This window comes from Sebastes umbrosus, chromosome 1 (assembly GCF_015220745.1).
Source record: "Sebastes umbrosus isolate fSebUmb1 chromosome 1, fSebUmb1.pri, whole genome shotgun sequence".
Classification (NCBI taxonomy): Eukaryota; Metazoa; Chordata; class Actinopteri; order Perciformes; family Sebastidae; genus Sebastes; species Sebastes umbrosus.
Genome location: NC_051269.1, coordinates 25,920,340 through 25,946,544, shown reverse-complemented (window position 1 = coordinate 25,946,544; position 26,205 = coordinate 25,920,340). Strand labels below are relative to the sequence as shown.

The 26,205-nt window shown below is 39.2% G+C and overlaps 3 protein-coding genes across 8 annotated transcripts in view; all 3 read right to left on the bottom strand.

The window, feature by feature from the left end:
- LOC119492684 (rootletin-like) overlaps positions 1–9,488 on the bottom strand; it is a 30,748-nt gene extending 21,260 nt beyond the window's left edge. For 2 of the 6 annotated variants that reach the window (XM_037777370.1, XM_037777362.1), the window contains exons 1-9: positions 4,441–4,702; positions 3,581–3,707; positions 3,340–3,485; positions 1,216–1,407; positions 1,050–1,133; positions 875–966; positions 586–751; positions 396–502; positions 72–299 (exon numbers count right to left, since the gene is read on the bottom strand). In XM_037777370.1, coding sequence (XP_037633298.1) covers positions 72–299; positions 396–502; positions 586–751; positions 875–966; positions 1,050–1,133; positions 1,216–1,407; positions 3,340–3,485; positions 3,581–3,707; positions 4,441–4,497 — 1,199 coding nt within the window. In that variant the 5' untranslated portion in view covers positions 4,498–4,702. Of the gene's footprint in view, positions 1–71; positions 300–395; positions 503–585; positions 752–874; positions 967–1,049; positions 1,134–1,215; positions 1,408–3,339; positions 3,486–3,580; positions 3,708–4,440; positions 4,704–9,339 lie in introns of those variants that run through there. The other 4 variants (XM_037777348.1, XM_037777380.1, XM_037777339.1 and 1 more) reach the window with 4 other exon arrangements.
- A 1,601-nt stretch (positions 9,489–11,089) lies between these two features.
- Positions 11,090–17,871, bottom strand: necap2 (NECAP endocytosis associated 2). The gene is made up of 8 exons (XM_037777855.1): positions 17,614–17,871; positions 15,687–15,787; positions 14,721–14,825; positions 13,554–13,635; positions 13,041–13,149; positions 12,754–12,898; positions 12,267–12,357; positions 11,090–12,083 (listed from the first exon to the last, which is right to left on the bottom strand). Exons 1-8 carry the CDS (start codon positions 17,706–17,708, stop codon positions 12,035–12,037), a joined length of 777 nt encoding a protein of 258 aa, XP_037633783.1. The 5' UTR covers positions 17,709–17,871; the 3' UTR covers positions 11,090–12,034.
- A 1,552-nt stretch (positions 17,872–19,423) lies between these two features.
- Positions 19,424–24,496, bottom strand: LOC119493028 (SUZ domain-containing protein 1-like). Its single transcript, XM_037777996.1, has 4 exons — positions 24,014–24,496; positions 22,247–22,299; positions 21,880–22,149; positions 19,424–21,769 (listed from the first exon to the last, which is right to left on the bottom strand). Exons 1-4 carry the CDS (start codon positions 24,062–24,064, stop codon positions 21,658–21,660), a joined length of 486 nt encoding a protein of 161 aa, XP_037633924.1. The 5' UTR covers positions 24,065–24,496; the 3' UTR covers positions 19,424–21,657.
- Positions 24,497–26,205: the final 1,709 nt, after the last annotated feature.

Sequence of the window (26,205 nt, the reverse complement as noted above, 5' to 3'; positions counted from 1 at the left end):
AGGCCTTCAGTTCATACGAATGTTGTTTAATCAATAACATACCTGTAAGAGAGCTAAACAAAGTCACTGACCTGGCGTTGAGCTCTATTCTCTCTGAGTCTGTTCTGGTCTGAAGATTCATCATCTCTGCCACTCGTTCTCTCAGCTGCTGCTCCAGCTGAACCCGCAGAGCTTTCTCCCGCTCCAGGGCCAGAACTGCTCCGGCCTCCCGGGTATGCAGCGTTGCAGTCAGACCTGCACAAGACACCTGAGCAGAGTGGGACGCCCGAGCCAGCTCGTTACGCATATCTGACAAGTCCCTGAGATTGGCGAGAGGTTGACACAAAGGGAAAACGTTAGTACCATGAAAGATTCAAATCAGAACACAGAGGAAATGTGGCAAACAGTTTACACACCTTTCAGTGGCGCTCTTAAGTTCACAGACATGCCTCCGAAACCCGACCACTTGCCGCCACAGCATCAGCAGGCGACTATGCTCAGTACTGAAATAACTGTGGAAAGACTGAACGGCAGAAATATTGTTATTATCTTCCCATTTTTCTCTATTTACAATGTTTTACTGTTTTGTAAGCATCCCTCTCCCACCTCCTCCTCTCTCCTCCAGTCAGACTCCTTTTGTTCCAGTTCCTCCCGGGCTTTAGTCCAATCAGCAGTGAGCCTGCGGATGTCCTGGCTGAGAGCCTCATTGGCCAAACCGGCCTGCTCCAGCTGCTCTCTCAGCATGGCATTCACCGCAGATAAACTGCTGCTCCTGAAAACACACGAGGGAAAAGCACATTATGTTGACAGAGCAAGTCGGGCAAAAACAATATGATATTCTGAAGTGTCTGATGCACACAAGCCCAGGAGACAAGCAACGTGTCGAATCAGTCACCTCTGTTGTTCTTCCTCCAGACGGATTAAAGCGTCCTCCAGGCTGCTGCTTGATTCATCTGGATGGCGACCATTTGATGATTCACTGTGGTTCTGAATAAGAAGATAGTTTAAGTGTTATTAGTGGAGAGTTAATGTCGTCTTTCTTAAAATCAAAATCAATAAACGCCACTCACACTCAGCCTGTGTTTCTCCAACTCTGAGGACCGATCCTGCACCATCTGCTCCAGATCCCCGCACCTCTTTTTGTACTGAAGTACCTGAAGTAGCAAGAAAACAATTACTGACTTGTAGCAACCACCGACGACTACATCTCAACTAAAGACAGAGTAACAAACATACCTTGGCCTGCAACTTCTGCACGAGCTGCGCCTGCCTCTGCTGACCCTCCTGGTACGCAGTGAGTTTACGCTTGTAGGATGCCTGTTCCTCATCAAGCCTCCGCCGCAAGTCAACGTTCTGCTGCGCCAGGCTGCGTGACTCCGGTGAATCGTGGTCGCCTTCTCCCGTCTCAAAACGTAGGGCCTGCTCCAGCTGTTGGTTTAATTAAAAGCAAGAGACGGGGGGTGATGTTTATTTCACAGATCCACATAGTGCTGCCATGCTGTGAATTTAAAACACCTACACGTACTGTAAATCCCACTGAAAGTTCAGTCCTGACCTTGGAAACAGAAAACAAACTCTCTCACCACAAGGTCCATTTAGTAGCTGTTCTGGAGCTTTCTATCATATCACACCATCTTCCTGATCAAATGGATTTTGCCAATTTGCCAGGGAATTGTTTGAAATTTCAATCTGTCTGAGCATGTCTCGTCCATGTTGACTTAAAATTTGAGATTAAATGTTCATTATTGATCTTGGAAACAACAAAACTATCTCACCACAAGGACCATTTAGTAGCTGTTCTGGAGCTTTAGATACTGAGGTCAGGACATGGTTGTTCTTCCAGTAACTGCTGCTTTTAGTCACTACCCATTTAATGCAACATTTATGTATAATTATAAATAAAAGTGCAACATTTTCCAAAGAAATTACCTCATAGTGCTTAAAATATAATTTTCCACTACCTCCCTGATATTTAACGTATGCCCAAACCTGTGAATATCCAGTAATATCATATTTACAAAAAACCTAGAAGCCCCTGGCTCTTCTCAATTTAAATGGATATACAAGAAAATCTAACTTAAAAAATAATATGGCGTTAATGGCAAAGAAGGCGTTTTATTTGTGTGAATATGAAAAGATAATCGTATCAATGTTAGAAAAAGTTTGCAAACTTGTGATTTTCAACTCAGCTCTATAAGATGCTGTAAATGTTTAACAGTTGAGTGTAGTATGTGTATTAATAATTAATTAAGTAGCAGACAGCGATCACAGATTTACATGTAAGGGATAATGTACAGCGAGCCGGTCATTGTTGTGAAATAAACCCCAACAGGGCGATGCGGAGCGGTCTTGCATCGGTTTATTTCACAACAATGACCCGCTAGCTGCACATTATCCCGCTTATTACAAGGCCACTTACTTAAGAAATCAATAATTTGGCACAAAGATTTTCCGCCAGAGTCCGAGATCAGAACTGTGCCCATAGCAACGGTCTGTTATACATAGCAACAGTCTGCTATAAAGAAATAACAGACTGTAGAACGCCGTGATTGACCAATCAGAATCGAGTATTCAACAGAGCCGTGTAATAATTCACACTATATTGTTTCCAGGATCATTGTTTTGCTGCACTCATTGTTGTAGCCCCCAGTATTGTTGACTGTTGCTCTGTATCCCACATTCTTTGTAATTCTATGCATACTGAACTACTAATTATGACTACAGGTATAATAAGTGGCATCTTAACAAAACTAAGTATTTCTGATTCATACAGCAGAAAAAAGAATTGCAGCATCCCAGTTTGAAGACTATTTTAATTACATTAAATCAAATTAGTTGATTAGAAAAGAGAATAAAGGCCTAAAGCCACTCAGAGCAGTCTACTCAACAGCCTACAAGACTGTTTAATATTGGTTTACAGTAATTAATACAGTTTCATAAAGGACAGTATTTATCTGAAGAAACTTCAGGTGAGTTGTCTTTAGTTTCTGGATGCAGACCTGCATGTTTCCCTCAATAATCAACCCAAAGCTAGATGTGTGAGGCCCACCCACCACTACACCTCCTCTTGTCTCCACTGAAGCCCCTGTTTACAGTCGCCCAGGGTGACAGACGCCATGGCAACATTCCACTTCAGTTCATTCCTGCCCCCATCACCTGGGAGACCAGAAAATCCCAGACAAAGAAAGACCAAAAAAAAAAGGGAAAAGTGCCACAGCATTTCCTTTAGGATTTTGAAAGTCTTGAGATTTTACTTTATATCAGTCAGTCAGATACTTTGATAACTATTAGGCTATCTCTCTACTCACTCCTATTCTGCCCACCTTACTATAAGTGCCAGTTGTTGCTCTGGTGTCTTACCCTCTCACTGATTGCACCGTACTTGATGGCGAGCTCGTCTCGATCGGCTCTGCTGTGTGCCAGCAGGTCCTCCAGCCGGGCCAGCTCTCCCTGCAGCACCCGGTTCTCGTCCTGGAGAGACATGACCGAGGACATGGCCCCGGCTGCGGCGGAGAGAGAAAAGGGGACAAAAATTAGGCAAAGAAAAAAGTGTCAAATTATACATTTGATATGATGGGAGAGCAGACTGCCGGCCACTCACAACTATCGTTGAGGTTCTTTGTGACAATCTCTCGTACTCGTGCTGGTAGACATGTAGGGGGGGCGTCTGGTGAGGGGCCCCGGACGGTCAACCTCTTCTCCTCAGACAAAACACTCTCCTCCAGCCTCTGTTTGTACGATACGATAATACGATAATACTTTATTGTCAGACAGAAATTTGTTTTGCATCACAGCAGCTCCATTTGCAACATCACAAAAAGGACAAAGGCAAGAAACAAGGATACGTACATTTAAACATTGCAATCACAGAAGACGATATTCAGGGCCCTTCAACGTACATTTGATCTGGGATTAGGCTCCATATTTAGTTTAAGGATTGACTGATGTACAAAAGAGTGCTTCAGTCTAACCTTATTGAATCGTGGAACCCTGTATCTCCGATTTGATGGTAACAATTCATATTCACTGTTCAAAACATGGTTGGGGTCAGAGACGAGGGGGTTAGCCGGCCTTAATATGTTATTATGATAGGCTGATTCATAGAGTTTCTCAAGGGGTTGACCTACAATCTTTGACAGACAAAACAGACAATTACCTTTGAGACATTTAGAGAGAAAATGAGCCACGAGAGACAAAAATGAGCCAGCCCATAGATTATCCATATCTAGGCAATGACAACAATAATAATCCTAAAGATGATGATGTGTTTGAAAAGTGCCAAACGACCAGGTATACAGTACCACAGTAGTCACATCAAAACTGCTCCGTATATCACAACATCAACACAAACACTCACATAAACCAGCAGCTTTAGCCTGTTTGTCACATCACACACAGCATGAGTGGTGTTTGTTTAATAAGCGATGGGAGGATGGAGGAGGAAGGCCTGGTGCACCTCACCTGTATCACTGACTCCAGTTTGTTGGAGTCGGTGTCTGGGTTTTCTGCAGCGCTCATCGCAGATGAGATTTAAAAATCCTCCAGTGAACAGAATTATTAACGACGTCCTCACAGACTGAACTGTGGTCTTTCGCTTGATAAAGAAGAAAAGTTCACATTGTTTGATGCTGTTTGAGCTGATAAAAGTTTAGGTCGCAGAGGAGCAGTGTGTCCTGTCACCTCCTCCTCTGGTACAGACAGGCAGAGATTGAGGACAGCAGGATTAACAGCTAGGGTTTAAAATCCACACCTCCTCCTCCTCCTCCTCCTCGTCCTCCACCTCCATTAACTCCACCTCCTCCTCCTCCACTAATGTTACTCCACTTGCACTGCTTTCAACCGCACAACAAAGAGAAGCCTAAATAAAACTTTAACAGCCTTGAGACACCCTACAAAGGAAAAACACCTAAACATACTTTGACCATTGTTTTTTTTTATGTTGCAAGGACAGCATTTATGTTATCAAGTTTCAAAATAGGGGAGGTCAAATTTTTTTACTAGCAAATGACAGTAGAAAGCAGGTGTTCTCAATGTGCAATTAACTTGATTAACTGAAATATATTAATTATTTATTTTTTAAAATATTTTTTTGAGAGCTACAAGTTCTTTTAACATGGTCATGGAGCATATATACTGTATATTTGTATTCTGGGGGTATCATTCCTATGCAGAGGGATGTTTAGTTTATTTATTGACTACACTGAGGGCGTTTTATATGTTAATAATTTATTTATTTTGTTGAGTTGAATGTGCTTCTTATTTTGTGCTGTAATTACCTTGTGCCTTTTCTACCTTTTTTCTTTTCTTAAAGCTGACTCGGTGTAAACTGCTCAGAATTCCAATGTTCTTATATTAGGGGTGCAAATGGCAAATAAAACTCTTGAATCTTGAAATCTTAGTTAAAAGTACTTTGCAGTTTTAGCCGGCTAACAGCAGCTAACTAAGTTAGGTTATATAACATATAAAACATATATAAATATGTTTTTATAATAATAATTTATTATAAAATGTATAATGTATGGCAAGACAAGATAAAAAGAGAGCTATAGGAGAGTGAATATTGGACTTATTTTCAACAGCTGTGCCAGAAACACGACTCTATTAGTGAATGATAATGTTGCTCTGTAACTGATGTGTAGCTAAATAATAACCGTTTGCTAACAAGTTCCACATTTACATTTTGAAATTCGTCATTCAGAGTATTAATATAGCAGCAAACAACTATTTGCTGTGTGAAGATATAAAGTAAAGTCTACCTGAGGAGAGAATGAAGTCGCTCTCTGTCCCTGTGTGTTGTAGTCAGTTTCTCTGTGCCTTGTTTCAGCCGTTAGTCTAGCTCGCTAACGTTAGCCCCACTGACTAGCTAATGGCCGCCACTCTGCAAACTCCGTGCTGCCGCTGACATTTTGGACTGAGAACACTTATTATATTTATAGCCTTATATTTTATTGTTTAACAAACGCCATTTCGGTAGAATATGATAACAGAATAGAAATAATGTTGTTTTACTTTTGTACTGCACTTTTTAAAAGGGACTGTTTGTAACTTCTTACACGTATAAATCAATCCGGGTCGGTGTCCCATGCTCGCTCGCGTGTGGCTACGCTTTTCAGACTCAGACTCCAACACAAACTACACGGAAGCACCAAAACCACAAAGTTATATCTATTGAAGCCCGTCTTGCAAAACAGTGTTGGCCGCGGTCGGAGGACGCGGGGGAGACCGTAGCTTTGGTCTCCAGGACCAGAGTCTCTGCTGTACTCTGCTCCTCTGCCTGCTTGCCTTCACTCAGCTCGCTCCACCTCACGTGCATGCGCGCACACTACACACTGCAGAAGATTTCGTAGCTCTGAGAATATCTAGTGAATGTATAGTGGACGTTTGTGCAGAAATAAATGCTGCAGCTCCTCCAGACCAACAGAAGTTTCCCGTGTCTTGTGAAGTGACGGGGCTCTGCAGCGAGCAACGTTATCGTCTCCGACCGGGTGCCGGTGTCTCCCCTGTTCCCTCCGGCCGCGGTCGGGAGGCTGAGGCAGGAAAAGCCAACACTAAGATCAGCATTGATTCATGGAGAGACCTTCGTCTGGTCATCTAACATTACTGCCAAGCAGGTGAAATATAGAGTGATATTGTGGTTTTAGCTGACGTGTGTCGCCTCACTGTTTTGAGCAATGCTCTTTCATGTCTATGTAGCGCGAGCACAAGCGCGAGCCCGACGCTGACTTTCGTTGACTTAACGGCCACAGGTGTCGCTGTTAACAAGCAATTTCTGATTCTTACAAAAAGTCCCTTTAATCAATTCATCAAAATACCACATGAATTCCCACATCCTAGGGGCCTCTGACGGTCTGGGGTCCTGGGGCAGTTGCCCACTTTGCCTGGTTGGTAAACCAGACTTGCCTAAAACCACAAGAGGCTTTAAAATAGTTTTCAATCTAATAAACTCATAATACAAACTGAGCTACCCACAGATTGTTTTTCAAAAGGAGTCTGTAGGTATGTGGGTGTAAAACTAATGTCACAAGCATTAAATATAAGGAGGTCTGCACTGCCCTACTTGGTGTTTGGATTGTCATAGCTACAGACAAGAGGGCCATTGTGTCAATACCAGACCCCCAGCACAGCCTTGTTAGGACCCCCACTGACATAATGTCTGATTTCAAGAAAGTTAAACATGTCAGGAATTAAGAATAACAAATGTTAATGTTGTCACATCTCACATAGTAAATAGGTGCATTTATATTGATAATAATGAATTACTGACATACTGTTGATGTTGGGGGTTTCACTTCAAGCCTTAACCTCAAATATTTTGTTAATTGTCCACAAAATTGCTGATTACAGATGATCTGCTGAACTTCCCAGACAAAACCGAAGCTGAAATAAAGACATTCATTCGTCAGAAGTTGTCCTATTCGACCAAGATCATGAAAAGAAAATCGTGCTAAAGCACCAACATTTAATACTGCACCGATTTACCACTTACAAAGACATTTCGATTTTTCGTTCTTTGCCACACACACATTTGTTCACAAATTTGTTAAGACCATTGTTTTTTTTTTATTATTGGCCTATGTATTTTCATATCTTAAGTAGTCTTTATGTTTTCTGTAAACATTACACGATTTTAATGTAATATATTTTCACATTAGGCTATCTGTTGGTATTCAACTTTTTAATTCACAAAAATAAATTGTGAGATACTGTATTTTTCATTTGCCTCAGTCCATTATTTTATTTGATATACCATTGTACATTCAACAGTAGTAGGTATGTTACGAAAACCATGGCACAAGAACCATGGTATTTTTGACAGTGCCATGGTACATCATGGTATATTTAACAGACTATGTATTTTTGACAGTGCCATGGTATATGTACCATTTTGAAAGTACCATAGTACAGCATGGTATATTTAACATACCATGGTATTTGTACCATGGTATTTTGAAAGTACCATAGTACAGCAAGGTATATTTAACATACCATGGTATTTTTGACAGTGCCATGGTATATGTACCATGGTATTTTGATAGTACCATGGTACAGCATAGTATATTTAACATACCATGGTATTTTTGACAGTACCATGGTATAAGGACCAGTTTGATAGTACCATGGTACAGCATGGTATATTTAACATACCATGGTATTTTTGACAGTACCATGGTATATGGACCAGTTTGATAGTACAATGGTACATCATGGTATATTTAACATAATATGTACCATTTTGATAGTACCATGGTAAAGCATAGTATATTTAACATACCATGATATTTCTGACAGTACCATGGTATGTGTACCATGTTTATATATATAGTACCATGGTACATATACCATGATATATTTGACAGTACCAAGGTACTTGTACCACAGTGCATACCATAGTGTGCACCATGGTATTGTCAAGTACTGTCACCATGGTACTACCATGATACTACCATGGTACTCATGGTACTACCATGATACTACCATGGTGCTCATGGTACTACCATGATACTACCATGGTGCTCGTGGTACTACCATGATACTACCATGGTACTCATGGTACTACCATGATACTACCATGGTACTACCATGATACTACCATGGTGCTCGTGGTACTTCTCCTGGGTTTAATGTTATGATGTGAGAAGGCAGTATGAATTTAATGATAACATGAGACAGACTGGTTTAGTTGACTCAGTTTGAATAGCTCAACATGTGTGGCGCCCCCAGCTGGCCTGTTAGTAGATGACTGGCAGTGATTCCACAGTGAGGGAGATGTGAGCCTTGTACTGTATAGATTCATGGAGGTTACACACCTGTTGATCTCTTATCTTCATCCACACACCAAAGCTCACCTGAGTGCAGCTCAAACTGATGACTTCTCTCTCCAGTTTCAGTTTTTAACAGCTGTTATATTTTACAACAAGCTGATGCAGCCATAAATAAAACAGTCATGAATCAACCCTCAACTGTCTGGTTCCTCTTCTGCTTTTGTCCTTTCACACTTTTCATTTCATAAAAACATCACATCTTTATATCCAGACACACCAGAGACTATATAAAGAAACACATCCACAAAGACACGCCCAAGTTTTCAAAAGTCTCCTTCAGGAGTTGGAGGAGGAGGAGGAGGAGGAAGAAGAGGAGGAAGAGGGGGAGGTTAGTAGTTAAAATGTGCAGCATCCGATCAAATCAAACTGAACTGTTTCCCAGCAGCAGACTGAGATTCAGACACAAACGCGTTGCTATGGAAACAACAGCGTGCGTATAAAACTATAAACTATATATAAATATTCATCCACATTGTGTTAGTTTGTGGTTTAACGCGGTGAAAACATCCACTTCCCTGTTTCATTTATAGTTTCTCACCTCGACAGATCGGTGTGATGAGCGTTATCCCGCCGTCCCTCCATTCTTCTGATCAGTCTTCATCATCACAGAGACAGAAACAAACCAGTTATAGATGTGCCATCACCATCATCATCATCATCATCATCATCCTCATCATCAGCTGCTGGCAGCGTCGCCTTCCTGCCAGATCTTCCCCCATGCTGGTTCCGGGGTGGGACTTCCAGTTCAGCTGCAAACAGCCTGCAGTCTGTTTACAGCTTACAGCCTGGATGTATGAAGAGAACAGCTCTGTGTCTGCTGTCTTCATGTTATACCATCATCTCAGTTATGTCAACACAGATTGAATTACAACCATCAATAGCTGCACTATACTGTATACTGACTGTGCAGTATCATTATTACTACTCAGGTGTAATTCATACTGTGCAATATTTTCAGGTGGAATTTCATTTCATTCTCACTGTGCAATATCATTTTCTACTTGTGCAATTGTTAATAGTCTGTTTATTGTCAATACTGTATATACTGCTTCTATTTTTATACTTCCTTCTATTTAAATGGTTCATATTTTGTTACACTGTGTTAGCTGATGCATCTTGTTTTTTGCACTATCCCCTTTGCTGCTGTACACTGCAAATTTCCCCACTGCGGGACTAATAAAGGAATATCTTATCTTATCTTAAACACTGTTTTTCATATAAATGATTGAGAATAATTCAAAAACATACCATGAACCTTAGCAAGTCTCAAAATCAAGGTAATAACAAATAATAATGACTATAATTTTAAGTTAATTAGAAATATTTTCAATAAAGGTCGCAATAACTTCAAGGATGGCTGTTATGGATGTTTTTAAGGTTGTTTTATAATTTTATTCTCTGGTATTGTCTTATTTATTGTAGTATTTATCAAGTGTACTATTTATAGATTTTAAGGGCTGAGACAGAGCCAGAGTAAAATGCATTTCATTGAATTTCACTGTACACTGTACTTTAAATGCATATGACAAATAAATTTGAAACTTGAAACTATTATTATGTTCTGTTTTAAAAGTTCCTTTAATTCACTTTATTTATCTGCTTTTATTGTCTTAGGCAGCACTTTGTAACATCCGTTTTGAAGAGTGCTATATATATATAAACCAATTTATTATTATTATTATTTTCCTCAATTAAAATGTAAAAACAATGATTACATGTGATCTGGTAAACAGTTATCAAATCTATATTAGTTATGGATTAATGTCACAAAATCGTTCCAGTCAGAAGACTCCGAGAAATCCTATAATAGTCTGTATTACGGCTGATGAATTTGAAATAACGTTCAATACAATAAACTCAATAAAACCTATATTTAGATGTCATTTGAATATATTTAAAAGTTATTTAATAACTTTGTTACCTAAAACTACAATATTTTTGGCGTTTCAAAATATGAAAAAGATGGAAAGCAGGCAATTGTCAAGTTATTGATGTTCAGTTCAATACATGTACATTATTATCAGATTCAGAACAATGAAATCATTTGAAAACAACTTTAACATTTCTTAAATTAACTCCAATGTTGCTGATTACATTGAGGAGATAAATGTTCTCCTTTTATCATAAACAACTTTATGTGATAACAAACACTTTAAATTGGTCCAATACTGTGATATCTGAGAACACACTGCACCTGTGAAGCAGAGAAATGTGTAACATGAGCCGTGAACAACACTTCTCTACAATCGCACAAGCCGACCAGTTCACTAATAAAAATCAAAACAAGACTCAATGAAATATATTGTTTATTTACAAGAAGACATAGGTTTACATTTTATACACTTTAGATCTTTTTTTCCCAGAAAGGCACTTAATCAAATACTCGATGCAAATTAGCAAAAAGATTGAGGACATTTCTATTTGGTAAAAGGCACATTGTTTAAAATGAACAACACAGGAGGCAAAGACAGATGAAGGGCGTAAACAAAGACAAACGAAAGAATGTTCAAACTTTGAATGACAGACAAAAAATGGCCATTGTGACTTTTTCCAACACCATGATTAAAACAACCTGGTTTAATGTAAAACTAATCATCAAATATCGATAGAGCTTTGCCAGATCTACTAAAACAAAACAAAAAAGTAGGAAACAGAAAACAAAACACACACATACTGGTATAAAGCTAAACAAAATATGGATACTTCAATAGGTAAACTAACTTTCCCAAAATGGTAAAAACAACGTTGAGATGAGAGTTGCTGGTGTAATGAGATAACTGTATGATGGGAGCATGATGTTGTAAAGACGAGGAACACAATCAAATCTGATTCTGATTTACAGCGACAATGAATAGAAACTAGAAAATCTGATTTCAGGAAATGGATAGATGTTTTCATCTGGTTAGTGTGACGAGACAATCTTTCCTTTCAACCATCAATGTGCTCTCTTGTCTTCAGGAGAGCAGACACTCCAACAATGATGGATTAGTGGTCACCTGACTTCTAAAATCAAACAAACATCCCCCTTCATAGCGGAGTGTGAGAGAAGAATTATGATTGTAAAAAATATGTACATGTTTACTGTTTGTTCCTCCAGAGTGTGTTGGTCAGCGGGCTATAGTTTATGAGCCAGTCAAGTTTGCTAACAGTTCCTCTCTTTTAGTTTCTCTTTGCCACAATCGTCCTGTCCATGGAATGTATGGAACCTGAGTGTGTGCACCTTTTCTCACCACTCAACTAAACTGCACCCATCCTCCTGATTTGACAGCATCTTTACTGGAACTGTGGAGGAGAGGGAGGGAGGGAGGGAGGGAGGGAGGGAGGGAGGAAGGGGTGGAAGATGAGAGTGTAATGATGATGATGATTCAAAACAAATCATGTTAAACGAACACAAATGTGACAGATGGACAAGATGGATTACTACACAGACAAAAAATACGGATGACATTTTTTGAAAAAGCTTACTTGGAGCCTGCAGATGTGAAATCCCCCCACAAGTCGGAGCTGGGTGGGGCTGCAGGTCCGGGGAACCCAAAGTCGAAAAGAGGGGCTGGATCTGGAGAATTATGGAAAGCATGAAAACTGTTTAAATCATGTGACGGTGTTGAAGGGCGTTTTTCTGTATTTTCTCTTCAGCCCAGATGTGAAGTAAATTGGACTTCTGCAGAAGTCCAGGTCAGTTCTCTCCCACTCATTTTAACCTGCCGTTTACCTGCGTCCATCTCAATAAATGCCCACACAGACAGTCTGCGTTTTGTTGCACTTGGAAACTGTCCGAGACCACCTCTCGCAAGCAAGTCTCGGACCGGATGTTTTGGTCCACGCCAGAGTACAATTACTGCGTTTACAACTGCCCTAACGAATCGCACCAGAGTTTGATAAAAACGGACTAAATGTTGACTTGTAAAAGCGCCTAAAAAAATATGATTTGATACAAAAGCACGGTAATCACCAGTGTTAGTCTGTACAGGGGAGACCGGCTGTTGTCCCACAGGAGGCGGTATGACACCCCCAACCTTTGCACCTGGTGGAGGTGGGAGGAGACCCCCACCCATGGGCCGTGGTTTGGCACCACCTGCCTCCTTCTTCTTGATGTTCTGTGATAAAGAGAGTCATGAGATTTTTTAATGTCTCTATTGTTTAATTAATGGCTATTTTCTTCAGAGACTCTGTCATTGTTCAATTTAAATCCTTCTATTAATTCCTTTATATCTGTAATGTTGGGGCTGAATAACTCACCCCGATGCTGATCTTGATGGTCTGTCCTTCTTTGAAGCTGAGGTCCAGCTTAGGTGCCACGATGTCAGAAGCTTCCTGTTTTGCGAGTTCGCCTTCTTGCTTCACCCACCTTTAGAAATACAGTTTGAAAGCATAATCACATGAATAATGTTGGATAGAGTCAAACTGGGTCATTGCAGTAGCAAGATACAGATAAGAAAACATCAGTATTGTATTGCAAGTATTGTAACAAACACCATCTAAAAGGTTTCATGTGAGCGGACCTCTTTTACACTTGAATACACATGAATTATATGTATGATGGACAAATGTGCACCATTGTCTACACACATAGCAAATGTGCAAGTATGAATGCTGTTCACAATATCACATTTAAACATATTCACGTAAATGTTGCAGGATGTGCTTATAAATATGAACCTGGTCTTATAAACAGATGAGATCATGTTGAGTTCATGTATGTATAAACAGAGATCAGACAGTAAAAAGGCTCCGTAAGAGAAGCTAACTTACTTGAAATGGTCTTGTAAAGCTACGTTGAAGTCAAATGAGTCTCCACGATCAGCAAAACCCAGACCGATAAAAGCATGACGTCCTTTATAAAACGATTGTAAAGACAAAAACACATTAGGATACCTTATGCATCATATGATAAAACATACATTTCCTGCAGTAAGATATTTACTGTAAGGGAGAGTATACTGTAGGCCTGTGACACCATATTAGCCATATAACCCCTTTTTTGTTACAGAAAAAATATATTTTAAAGACTTGATAAATGCTATAAATAGCAATAGATGGCACCTTTTAACTTTAACTACTGTCACTTGATAACTGCAATGTGAGAAAGATGGAGAGTTCCTGTGATTGTCTAGAGAAAAATGGCTGAAAACAAGGCCAAGTTAACCAAGTCTTGTGTCTAGGGCTGCAGCTAATCATTTTCCTTGTCGATTAATCTGTCAATTATTTTCTTGATTAATCAATAAGTTGTTTGGTCTATAAAATGTCAGAAAATGTCGATCAGTGTTTCCCAAAGCCCAAGATGACGTCCTCAAATGTCTTGTTTTGTCCTCAATTCAAAGATATTCAGTTTACTGTCATAGTAATGTAATCACAATTCAATGTGAAAGCTAATTCTCTTGAAAAAGAAAAATGTACTATTAATCTGAAAGACTAGTTAGATACAGTCCGTCATGTTTTTGTTTTTTTATTATTTCATGCCTCCACGCTGGGCCATGGCCAAACATTATGTTTTCAGTATGCCCGCCAGTACGTACGTCTGGTCCATTCTCGTCAACACAATATCTCAGGAACGCCTGGAGGGAATTTCTTCAAAATTGGCACAAACTTCCACTTGGGCTCAAGGATGAACTGATTTGATTTTGGAGGTCAAAGGTCACGGTGACCTCACAAAACATGTTTTTTGCCATAACTCAAGAATTCATGTGCTAATTATGACCATATCACACAAACGTCTAATAGGATAAAATGGTGAGGTGATGACATTTTAGACAGACATGGATGTAAACTGCAACTTGACTGGTTGGCGGAGAGATACAAATTTAGATTTAAGTAAATGTTGTTGTTTTTTTTAATTGATATAATCTAGAAATGTGACATTACATTTGAGATATCTTTAGCACACTATATCCACCTACTTGTCTCATGAAAGTGTCTTACCATTGCCATCTTCTATCCGGATCACAAAATACCTGCTGGAGTCTGTGACTGATTCAACTACACAGCCTGGATACTGTTCGACTGGAGCCATGGCAAACAACTCTCCTGCAAAGAACAAATTTACACCAACGGTGCCTTAGGGTTATTTTCTGCATTGTGAGCAATCAAGTAAAACGGTTTGTTGCAAAGGACAAAGAAAGACAGCAAGCTGGTTGACCGACACCTTGATCACACTGTGACAGACAGACAGACAGACAGACACATTTTCTCTATGATAATTGCGACTGGAATTGTATAATTTGCGAGTCTTTCCGGGATTTATTTTGAATAGTTAACTCTTAAGGTTACAGCAAGATGCTGTCATGTAATATAAAATCCTCCATTAATATGGAATAATCAAACCAGTGACCTTTTTGTTAGTAAACCAGCAGGGTGGTTTTGGTAAACTTTCATTAATCCATCAGAGAGTTTACTACAGCAGCCAGTTTCCCTCATGCTGTGCACCATATGTTTAGAGTTTTAAACATTTTTGAACCACCATCTTGTGCTACCTAATTGTGAACACATTTGATCCATATAACACCAACAAAGCTAGACAGAGCAGACAGGGCAATGAGGCAGTCTCACTCTGTTTCATGGCTAAACTGGTGAGGCTTTCTTTCTTTCTTTCTGACTACACTAATCAGGTCTGCTCTAAAGTTCCAAGGAACTGATGGCTCGCTTCAAATAGTCAGTGCTTTACTAATACTTGGTACTCTGGTGCTTATGGGAAGTGAAGAGACTCACTTAAATGAGTCATTTCTTCTTATCTTGCACAATTACTTGCAGAGGTAAAAGGTTGCAGAAAAGAGTTAACTGTAAAGCCATTTATCTTGGTGATATAAGTTAAGAGTCATACAGATAACTCATGTGGTGAATTATGTACACACACCATATTAGGCTGCAAGGAGATGCCGGTTTGTTTACCTGTGTTTTTGTCCTCTAACTTAATGTAGGCCATCTTGCCTTTAGCAGTGATTTTCATCCGACCACTCCATTGAGGTTCATCCAGCTTCCAGTCAGCAGCACTAGAAAAACAGGAAACACACATCTGAATATGAAAGTGGCTGACTTGATCACAGTTTCTACTGAGGCAGCTGCAGTTTTTCACAGCAGGAGGAAGTGAAATTAAAAGTTTTCAGGAAGACTAAAATGAGACATTCGGGTCAACGGTGATCTCCTTTGTACTGCTGCCAACTGAAGGAAAGCAATCCTAAAAAGGACAGGCTTTATGACTTTGGAAAGTAATGCTTGTCTGTAAAAACTCGCTTGAATGGATGTATTGGCTCCTTTCAATACATCTCATTGGGATTTAATTCAAAAATATAACACCTGTGGATCCATTAAAGATATCATTAGAATTTCCATCTTCATAAGCAAAATATGACGAGAAAAAACTAGGGCTGTCAAAGTTAATGCGATAACAATAATATAACAATAATATATAATAATTGACGTAAATTAGTTTTAACGCCACTTATTTCTTTAACGCATTAATGCAAATTGAGATTTTTAGGTTGTAACTGACTCAGTTTTAAAGCTAGAGTGAAGATACTGGTATCATATGAAAATAGAAAAACCAAAGGAATAAAGAGGCTAAATAACGCTACAAACTTAAGCTAAATTTTGTCTAGGAAAAATTGGCATGGCCATTTTCAAAATGGTCCCTTGACTTCTGACCTCAAGATATGTGAATGTAAATGGGTTCTATGGGTACCCACGAGTCTCCCCTTTACAGACATGCCCACTTTATGATAATCACATGCAGTTTGGGGCAAGTCATAGTCAAGTCAGCACACTGACACACTGACAGCTGTTGTTGCTTGTTGGGCTTGAGTTGTTATGATTTGAGCATATTTTTTTATATTAAATGCAGTACCTGTGAGGGTTTCTGGACAATATTTGTCATTGTTTTGTGTTGTTAATGGATTTCCAGTAGTAAATATATACATATATTTGCATAAAGCAGCATATTTACCCACTCCCATGTTGATAAGAGTATTAAATACTTGATAAATCTTCTTCGGAGCTGTCATCCATCACCGCAGCATTGTAAACAAACGTGTTTTCAGTGTGCTAATAAGCAGCCTGTTGCCTGTCTTTCTACATACAGAAACTGTCATGTAAGTCCATTCTTGACTCTTGGAAACAGTAGTTGTACAAAACCAAAAAAAAAACTAACTCAAGGTCTACTTACTAGCACACTTACTGGTGCTTTCACGGTCTTCCTCTACAGATTGCTCAGATTTCATGACAAGAACAGAAAACCATAAGGTGTGGTTGAAAACCCCCTGAAAGAGTTACTAAGTGGACATAGAGATATGTTTTTAGCTAGCTAGCTAGTTAACCGCTAGCAACTCTAAACTCATGCATCCATTATCGGACCTGCCATTTTAAACTTCTCAGACTCAACGTTATCAGCAATGTCATCATTTCATCATCTAGATATTTCACAACTAAAGTTTGAACTTTTTAAAATTGACAGCTGTTGTAAGTCAAAGTCAATAAACTGCTTGTTGACACAGTCTGGATGATGGTGTCCGATGTCAGAGAGCAGATAACAGCTAGCTGCAGCGGCTAGCATGTGTAGCAGCTAGCTGTGTTAGCTATGTGTGTTTACATGAATCCTCAGTGTTAACTAGCTGCGTTGGGTTTATAACCTGGTTGTAACCTGGTTTATAACCTGGTTGTAACCTGGCTATAACCTGGTTTATAACCTTGTTGTAACTTGGTTTTTATACTGGTTGTAAACTGTCGACTACACTTTGCAGAGAAAACAGAGAAAAGTAACAAACATCCATGCCAACACCTGGTTGTCCGATAATGGACGTTGTCTCCGTGGAGCTCGTCTTACCGGTATCCGCGGTTGGAAGCCCTCGGTGGGATCTTGTAAACATGAACCTCGGGCTTCACACAGAGCATTGACTCATAACTGCTGTCTTCTGCCATTTTGTCCAGTTTCACTAACTACCAGAGAGCAACTTCCGACTTTCAGTGGACACTTCGCCTCCGCTGGAGAGTTGAACGAGTTGAAACCAGACGACGAGAGACAGAAAGGAGCCACAAGGTCCGTTCACACAGCGACACGTCCGGTCAGGAGGACCCGCGCAGAGTAGCACGCACTACTACTGAGCAGTGGGACCGGAAGTACGTACTACTTTATTTTAATTTATTTTTTTTATTGAAGAAATTCAAATTTAAAAACAACATGGCTCATAGATCATTGCATTAGAGTAAAAATAATAATAAATAATAAAATATGTAAAATAGTACATGAAAATAATAATAAATTAAATTAAAGGGACTGTTTGTAACTTTCAGAATTGCTTGTTAACAGTGACACCTGTGGCCGTTAAGTCAACAACAGTCAGCGCTTGCTCGCTCTAAACAGACATGAACGAGCATCGCTCAAAACAGTGAGGCGACACACGTCAGATAAAGCCACAATATCACTCTATATTTCAGCTGCTTGGCAGTAATGTTAGCTGACCAGACGAAGGTCTCTCCATGAATCACTGCTGATCCTAGTGTTGGCTTTTCCTGCTTCAGCCTCCCGACCCCGGCTGGAGGAAGACACCGGCACCCGGTCGGACATGATAACGTTTCTCACTGCGGAGCCCCGTCACGTCACAAGACACGGGAAACCTCTGTTGGTCTGGAGGAGCTGCAGCAGTTATTTCTGCACAAACGTCCACTGTACATTCACTAGATATTCTCAGAGCTACGAAGTCTTCAGCAGTGTGTAGTGTGCGCGCATACACGAGTGCGGCGTGTGAGTGAAGGCAGGAAGGCAGAGGAGCAGAGACTCCGGCCCTGGAGACCAAAGCTACGGTCTCCCCCGCGTCCTCCGACTGCAGCCAACACTGTTTTGCAAGACGGGCTTCACTAGATATAACTTTGCGGTTTTGGTGCTTACATGTAGTTTGTGTTGGAGTCTGAGTCTGAACAGCGTAGCAACACGCGAGCACGCATGGGACACCGACCCGGATTGATTTATACTTGTAAGAAGTTACAAACAACCCTTTAAGTAAAAGTATGTTATGTTAGTATAATCAGGAGAATGTAAACTGAATTTCCCCAAGAGAATAATGAAGTATTTTTCTACTTTGTAATGAAATTCACCTACTAATCCCAGTCATAGTGAGGGATGATGATTACTTTACAGAAGTCTTTATATTAACCATATTCTCGTTATTCTTATCTGTATCACATTATGTAATTTATAAATAATATTTGCTTAGAATTAGGGCTGACCCGAATTCTTCGAAGCTTCGACCATTGTCATGGTAATCGACCTCCAAATCAGTGCTCAAATGCTTTGTTTTCTTTAATTTTTTAATATAAGTATGTAATAATAAAATGTAAATCCCCAAATAGCCCATGAAATAAGGAATAATCCCACGTTATACGTATTCAACATGAATTATTCTCGGGCAGATATAGCTTGTTTGTTGTGTATAGAGGTGCGTGTGTGTACTCGGGCACTGAAATGGGCAAGATGGAGACAGACAGGCAGAAGAACATGTCAGCCTGTCACACCACGCCACGCCACGCCACGCCACGAAGCTTCATAGCCCAGAAAATAGTATTCAGGACAGCCCTACTTTGAAATCATCCCACTTTCTGCTCAAGAACAAGGTTTCATGACATAAAACAAACATACACCAAGTTTGAAGTGTGTTTATTAAAGGGTATTCAAATTTCATTTGTGTTTTTCAAGTTTCAAAGTAGCAATGACATCAAATCAGCCTCAAAGTAGACAGGCAGCTGTGAATGACTGAAACAAAGCTTCATGTGCAGATCACATAGATACAGGATGGGTTTTTGCTTTTAATTATCAATTTAAAATGACAACAAATCCATTTTATTTCAATAATTGAATCTGATCCCTGGGAACAGTATACAGTATTAAGGGTATAGTGTATACTATCTCCTAAAACATAAATATTGAGATGTTAGAGCTGCAATGGACAACTTATATTGCTGTCATCAACAAACAGAAACTTCAATTCCCAGACGTTAGTGAACTGTGAACTATGCACTGCCCTGACCCTAAATGTCTTTTTTTACTTTTTAAATTTACAGTAAGTGAGGCTGGAATAAGTGGTACAAATGCAGCAGTTTAAGCCATGTTAATATGTTTGCTGTTGTGTAGAAGCAAGGTGTTTAATTTACCATTAATCATAGTTTCAATTCATTACTTTTCTTGTGACTATTTCCAATCAATGATTTTACTGACAATTGAAATTATTTGTATAAGTTATGGTCAAAGCACAGTCATGTAACACTTCTATTAGAGAAGCATTTTATAGTTGCCTTACACTCTTGCAGATTGAAGATTGCTGCAGTAACTCTCAGTACTGGCAATTTATCAGTTTTTGACGAGATTATTAATTTCAAGGTTTGCAAACTTTTATGTTCAATCAGTGGCAAACAATAGTGTAGATACTTTTGTGTGAAAACACCACATTAAAGACATTCCTCAAAACCAGGGAGTGGAATTTGGCTCTGTTCTGACTGAAAGATGATATTTCTATTATTTTTGTGATCTTTTTTTTGTAGTTTTCACCACAATTTTTGCCCCTTTCGAAAATAACACAGTTGTCATGTGGCTATATCATCCTCCATTTCTGAAGACCAAACCATAATATTAATGCAATCAGTCAATATACTTCAACTGGTGCAAAAAACAAATGAAAGTCCTCTTTTCTAAACAGATGCAGTGCAGTTGACTGTATTAACAATTCTGATTTAACAGCAAGGCAACACACACACAGGGGGACATTAATGCACGGTAACTTAAGATTTTCAATTCATGAACAGGTCTGACTTTTTCCACTTCGATAAAATTGAATATGATACTACCAATAACGTTTCCTATGCAGGCTATATCATCTAGTCTCTGATACACTACTAATCTCCTGACTTAAACATACTATGTCTGAGAAAAAAAAACACAAACATGAAGAAACAATGTCAGCTGTTTAAAACACGAGAAACAAAACACAGCACAGGTAATTAGGCAACATGTAAAAAATAATCCAGGGAGTAAATTCATCTTTATTGCTTGTATAAGCTTAGATTTAGTGACATTCTGTCCTTCCGATCTATAATCTTTGGCCATAGGCTGCGTGCCCACCGGGCATTTCTTTCATCGCCACCAGTGCCAAACAGAGGCCTGTGGACAGTGGAAAGTGCTGGTCTGGGCCTCTGCCATTGCTATGCAACTACAGTATAAAAACGCACGTTTGAGCACAGTGCCTTTTTTACTCAAAGTGTTGGATCAGTTTGACTTTCTCCCACCTTGCACTCAAGCTGCTGAACACACAATAAACTCTCAGCACCGTCAAATTTCCACTGAACCCAACAAACTGAGGCCAGCTTCCCGGTGGACACCCAGCCGTGATCCACGTTCCATCGGTGGTAAGGCCAGCTCGTTCGCTTGCCCCTCTGCGGGGAATTCCCACAGATTCACGAGCTCTCCTTATTCTCCCTGAAGAGACTGACACCTGATGCCTTGGCGCTCGGCCGGCCAATCATACTTAAAATCATAGGGCACCTCATGGTACATCGAAGTATCACAGTGTGTAGGGATGTGAGGCGAACGCCTGTTCACAGTGTGGAACAGAAGGGGTTTCAGACCTTTGGCTGATCTCTGCCAGCCCCTTGCAACATTTCACAGAAGGAAAAGACAAGGTGAGAGGCAAAGACCATGCCAGTAAGCAGAGTAGAGAGAGGGTGGAGAAGTTCATTTCAATCCGTGCTACGTCTTCATATTCCTAATGTCTGTCAAATTTTGCGTCGTCCCACCACTCTGCTCGTCATACCACACTTAACCCCTTTAACTGCCACCCTTTATGCCCTCTCAGGGTAATTCCTTGTAGCAGGTAGCTCCTGTTTATCTGCAGAGCCGGAAGCCTGAGGTGCCATCTGGGCCAGTGGGCTGGCGGATCACATGATTGTTTGGACGAACTGGTTCTGATGGTTGCTGCACGCTCATACGAGCTGGCCTAATGATATGAGGGGAAATGAGAATAAATTAATAGCAGTGTTTTCCACTTCTAGGTGTTTTAACTACTGTGTAAATTCATTGTTGTTCTTCTTTGTTGTAAAGTCTTACCTGTCCTGGCATGGATTGTCCTGAGGCGTATCATCTGAGGACGCACTACCCAAGATCCTTCTTCGTGCTTCTGCGTACTCCGCCTCCCGCTGGGCCAAAGACTTCATCTGCTGAGAGGGACGAGTCGAGGATGCGAGGTTTCCTGCAGTACCGTTATTTGAAGGACGTTTCAAAATTCGAATTTGTGGTGGGGGTGCAGCAGGCTGGGAGTCATCCTGGATTACAATAGCAGTTCGAACAGGTGAGCCGCCCGAAACCAAGCTGAGCTTCCTGTACAAGGTAAAAAACAGTGAGAGGAATAAAATTACTTCTATGCAAGCTTACCATGTATTGAACATTTTTGATAATAAATTGTCTCTTTGCTTACTTTACTGCCTCCTGATTTATTTTCAGTTTAGCCTCGAGCCTTCTCTCTATTTCCTGCGGAGAAAAACATATTTATTACATTTGTGTTGTTGTCCAACAAGTTAATTATCTGTCTATTTGACCTGTAAAGCAAACATGTTCACCAGATTCGGATTTCAAAGTTGCTGGAATCTAAAAAAAAAAAACACACTTTTGAAAGGTATTATGACATCAGTCATTGCAAATCAATAATCCCTCACCATGATAAGAAATGTATTGAACCTCTGGTCACTAATAGGTGACCTGCAATTGGCCTCACTAGATCAAATTAAATTTGTTAAGAAATTGATTTCATAGCAACTGTGCATTTTTAATTGACAGTATGGTATTTATTCTATAAAAAAACTGGATATGGGGCGACCTGATAACTGAGGGGTTAGGGTGCATACCACATGGGCGCAAATGCCCTGAAAGGTAAGTCCCCAGTTTGATTCTTGGCTGGCTGGAAAATCTATATTGATAAGACATCTTCTTATTGAAGAAATCTTCTTAAATACTGCACATACTCATGATTTATGTCTACAGATTATGGCTTTTACCATACACTGTGTGCAGTATCAGTTTTTGTATTTCCTATGTTATCAGGATGGAGGGCAGGGTCGGGAAGAATGTGATTGCTGTTATATACATTTTCAGATAGATGTTGAAATTCATATTTAGTGTTCAGCCAATACAAAGTCGTCAGGGTAAACTGTATACATATCTCAGTATCAGATCAACACTTTAATAATAATAATAATAATAATAATAATAATACATTTTATTTAAATAGCGCTTTTCTGGATACTCAAAGACACTTTACACCGATAAAATGATCATAAAAAAAAGGACATCATAAAAATATAAAACAGACAATATTTATTACACATTAAAAGCAGTTCTAAAAAGGTGAGTTTTGATTTGTGATTTGAATGTGGACAGGTTGGTGCAGTCTCTGATGTTGCCAGCTGTTGGATTTCAGTTTGCTCATAATAAAGATGAGGATAAAATAATGCAGCTGAGCAACTCAACCATTGCATTACATTAATATCCATCACAATAACGTGCAGTCACAACAGTGTCATGGACATGTTTTTGTAGCCACTTTAAATGTTTTAATCAGAACATACAGTTTGATTACAGGGGATCGGTTACAAAAACACGACTGTTTCTACTACTGACAGATCATTTTACAGTTTGTCACACACAATCCACCAACACATGCTGGAAAAAATCTGTTATATCTATTTGCTTATATACTCTAAATATACTATTTCCAAAGCCCTGAACATACTATACTGTTTTATATACTCTAAATATACTATTTCCAAAGCCCTGAACATACTACACTGTTGTTATGGTATTGTAATGATTCAGTGCAGCCTGTCATTTCCGCAAAGGGCAGGTCTTAAGAAAGGGGGGAATTATAGGAAAAAGTGTAAAAAATGAAGTTTTTTGTGTGCATATTATTTGGGATTTCCAAACAAATCATGAAATGATGTTGTTGAGTAAATAAAATGACTCAGTGAATCAGTCCTGTCTCGTTATGGGACAGTGAGGCCTGCAGGACCCAGTCAGGAAGCTGATTTATTTGATGAGAAAACAACCAGAAATGTAACAAAAACATGTTTTTATGAGGTATTCAAGCGCCACACACATCCAGTGTTATCACCGATCCTTGCTATGTGACTATCTGACTGGCAAGCTGTAATCAAGTCTTGTTTAGAGTAGTAGTGTTAGTGTAACTCACCCCGCTGTCCGCCGCCTCCTCCCAGCTCTCTGCCACCTCTTCATCCTCCATGTTGTAACAGAGAGAGCTGCTGGCTGCTGCTTTCCTCTTCTTCAGGCCTCTCACCGGCTGTCTAGCTCTCGTCCCATCCACACAGAGGACATGGGACGGTGGTCGGAGCTCACACAGACCTGCAGGGAGCTGGATGTCACGAGTGATCAAAATGAAGGCTGAATAAACAAACCGTAGTTAGCTTAGCCTCGTGTTAGCCTGCTAGTTTAATGCTCCTCTGCTGAGGTTAATCCTCCTCTCTGGCTGCCTGGTACTTTATATCTAACGTAACGCCCTCCTCGGTAGATCAACCGGCTACTGGGGTCGTTAAACACGCCGCTCAAACGGAGATATACCGAGTGAACACGGTAGTTTAGGCTGGTTGACTGGTTGACTGGTAGCTAGCTGAGGTTTAACACTTAATCAGCCTCTCAGGTTAACCCTGGAAACAGGAAGAGGAATGACGTCATGGTGTCGTTACAGAAACCTTTACTATCTAAAGACAATAACAACAATAATAAATCTGTCTGGAGACGCAAAACATTATAGTATTGTGATGAAGGTAACACAGTTTATAGTCTAAGTATATAGTATATAACTCTAAAGCAGTGAGGGCCAAAGTGCAAATGTAATACGGAGTATTAGGGCCACATTGAGGGAAAAGACATCTGAGGTTTACAGAATAAAGTCATAATATTACGTGAATAAAGTTATAATATTACGAGAAAAAAGTTGTAATATTACGAAAATAAAGTCATAACTTTACGATAAATAGTCGTAATAATAGTAGAATAATCATAACTTTACAGGAAAAAAGTCGTAATATTCCGAGAATAAAGTCATAACTTTGCGAGAAAAAAGTCATAATATTACGAGAATAAAGTCATAACTGCGAGAAAAAAAAGTCGTAATATCACGAGAATAAAGTCATAACTTTACGAGAAAAAAAAGTCGTAATATCACGAGAATAAAGTCATAACTTTACGAGAAAAAAAAGTCGTAATATTACGAGAATAAAGTCCTAACTTTACGAGAAAAAAGTTGGAATATTACGAGAATAAGGTCATAACTTTACGAGAAAAAAGGCGCAATATTGCGAGAATAAAGTCATAACTTTACGAAATAAAAAAAGTCGTAATATTACGAGACTAAAGTCATAACTTTATGAGAAAAAAGTTGTAATATTACGAGAATAAAGTCATAACTTTACGAGACAAAAGGCGCAATATTACGAGACTAAAGTCATAACTTTATGAGAAAAAAAGTCGTAATATTACAAGAATAAAGTCATAACTTTACGAGAAAAAAAAGTCATAATATTACGAGAATAAAGTTGTAATATTACGAGAAAAAGTCATAATATTACGAGAATAAAATCATTACTTAAAGAGAAAAAAAAAGTCGTAATATTACGGGAATAAAGTCATAGCTTTACGAGAAAAAAGTCGTAATATAACGAGAATAAAGTCATAACTTTACGAGAAATAAAGTTGTAATATTGCGAGAATAAAGTCATAACTTTACGAGACAAAAGGCGCAATATTGCGAGAATAAAGTCATAACTTTATGAGAAAAAAAGTCGTAATATTACAAGAATAAAGTCATAACTTTACGAGAAAAAAAAGTCATAATATTACGAGAATAAAGTTGTAATATTACGAGAAAAAGTCATAATATTACGAGAATAAAATCATTACTTAAAGAGAAAAAAAAAGTCGTAATATTACGGGAATAAAGTCATAGCTTTACGAGAAAAAAGTCGTAATATAATGAGAATAAAGTCATAACTTTACGAGAAATAAAGTTGTAATATTGCGAGAATAAAGTCACAACTTTACGAGAAAAAAATGTGTAATACGAGAATAAAGTCACAACTTTACGAGAAAAAAAGTCGTAATATAACGAGAATAAAGTCATAACTTTACGAGAAATAAAGTCGTAATATTGCGAGAATAAAGTCACAACTTTACGAGAAAAAAATGTGTAATACGAGAATAAAGTCATAACATTACGAGAAAAAAAGTCGATATATTAGGAGAATATGAAAATGAAGAGCCGTTTGGGAGCCGAGAGAGCCGGCTCTTCTTAGTGAGCTGAGCCAAATGATCTGGCTCACTAAAAAGTGAAATTCCCATCATTATGTTGAAGTGAAGTGATGCGTT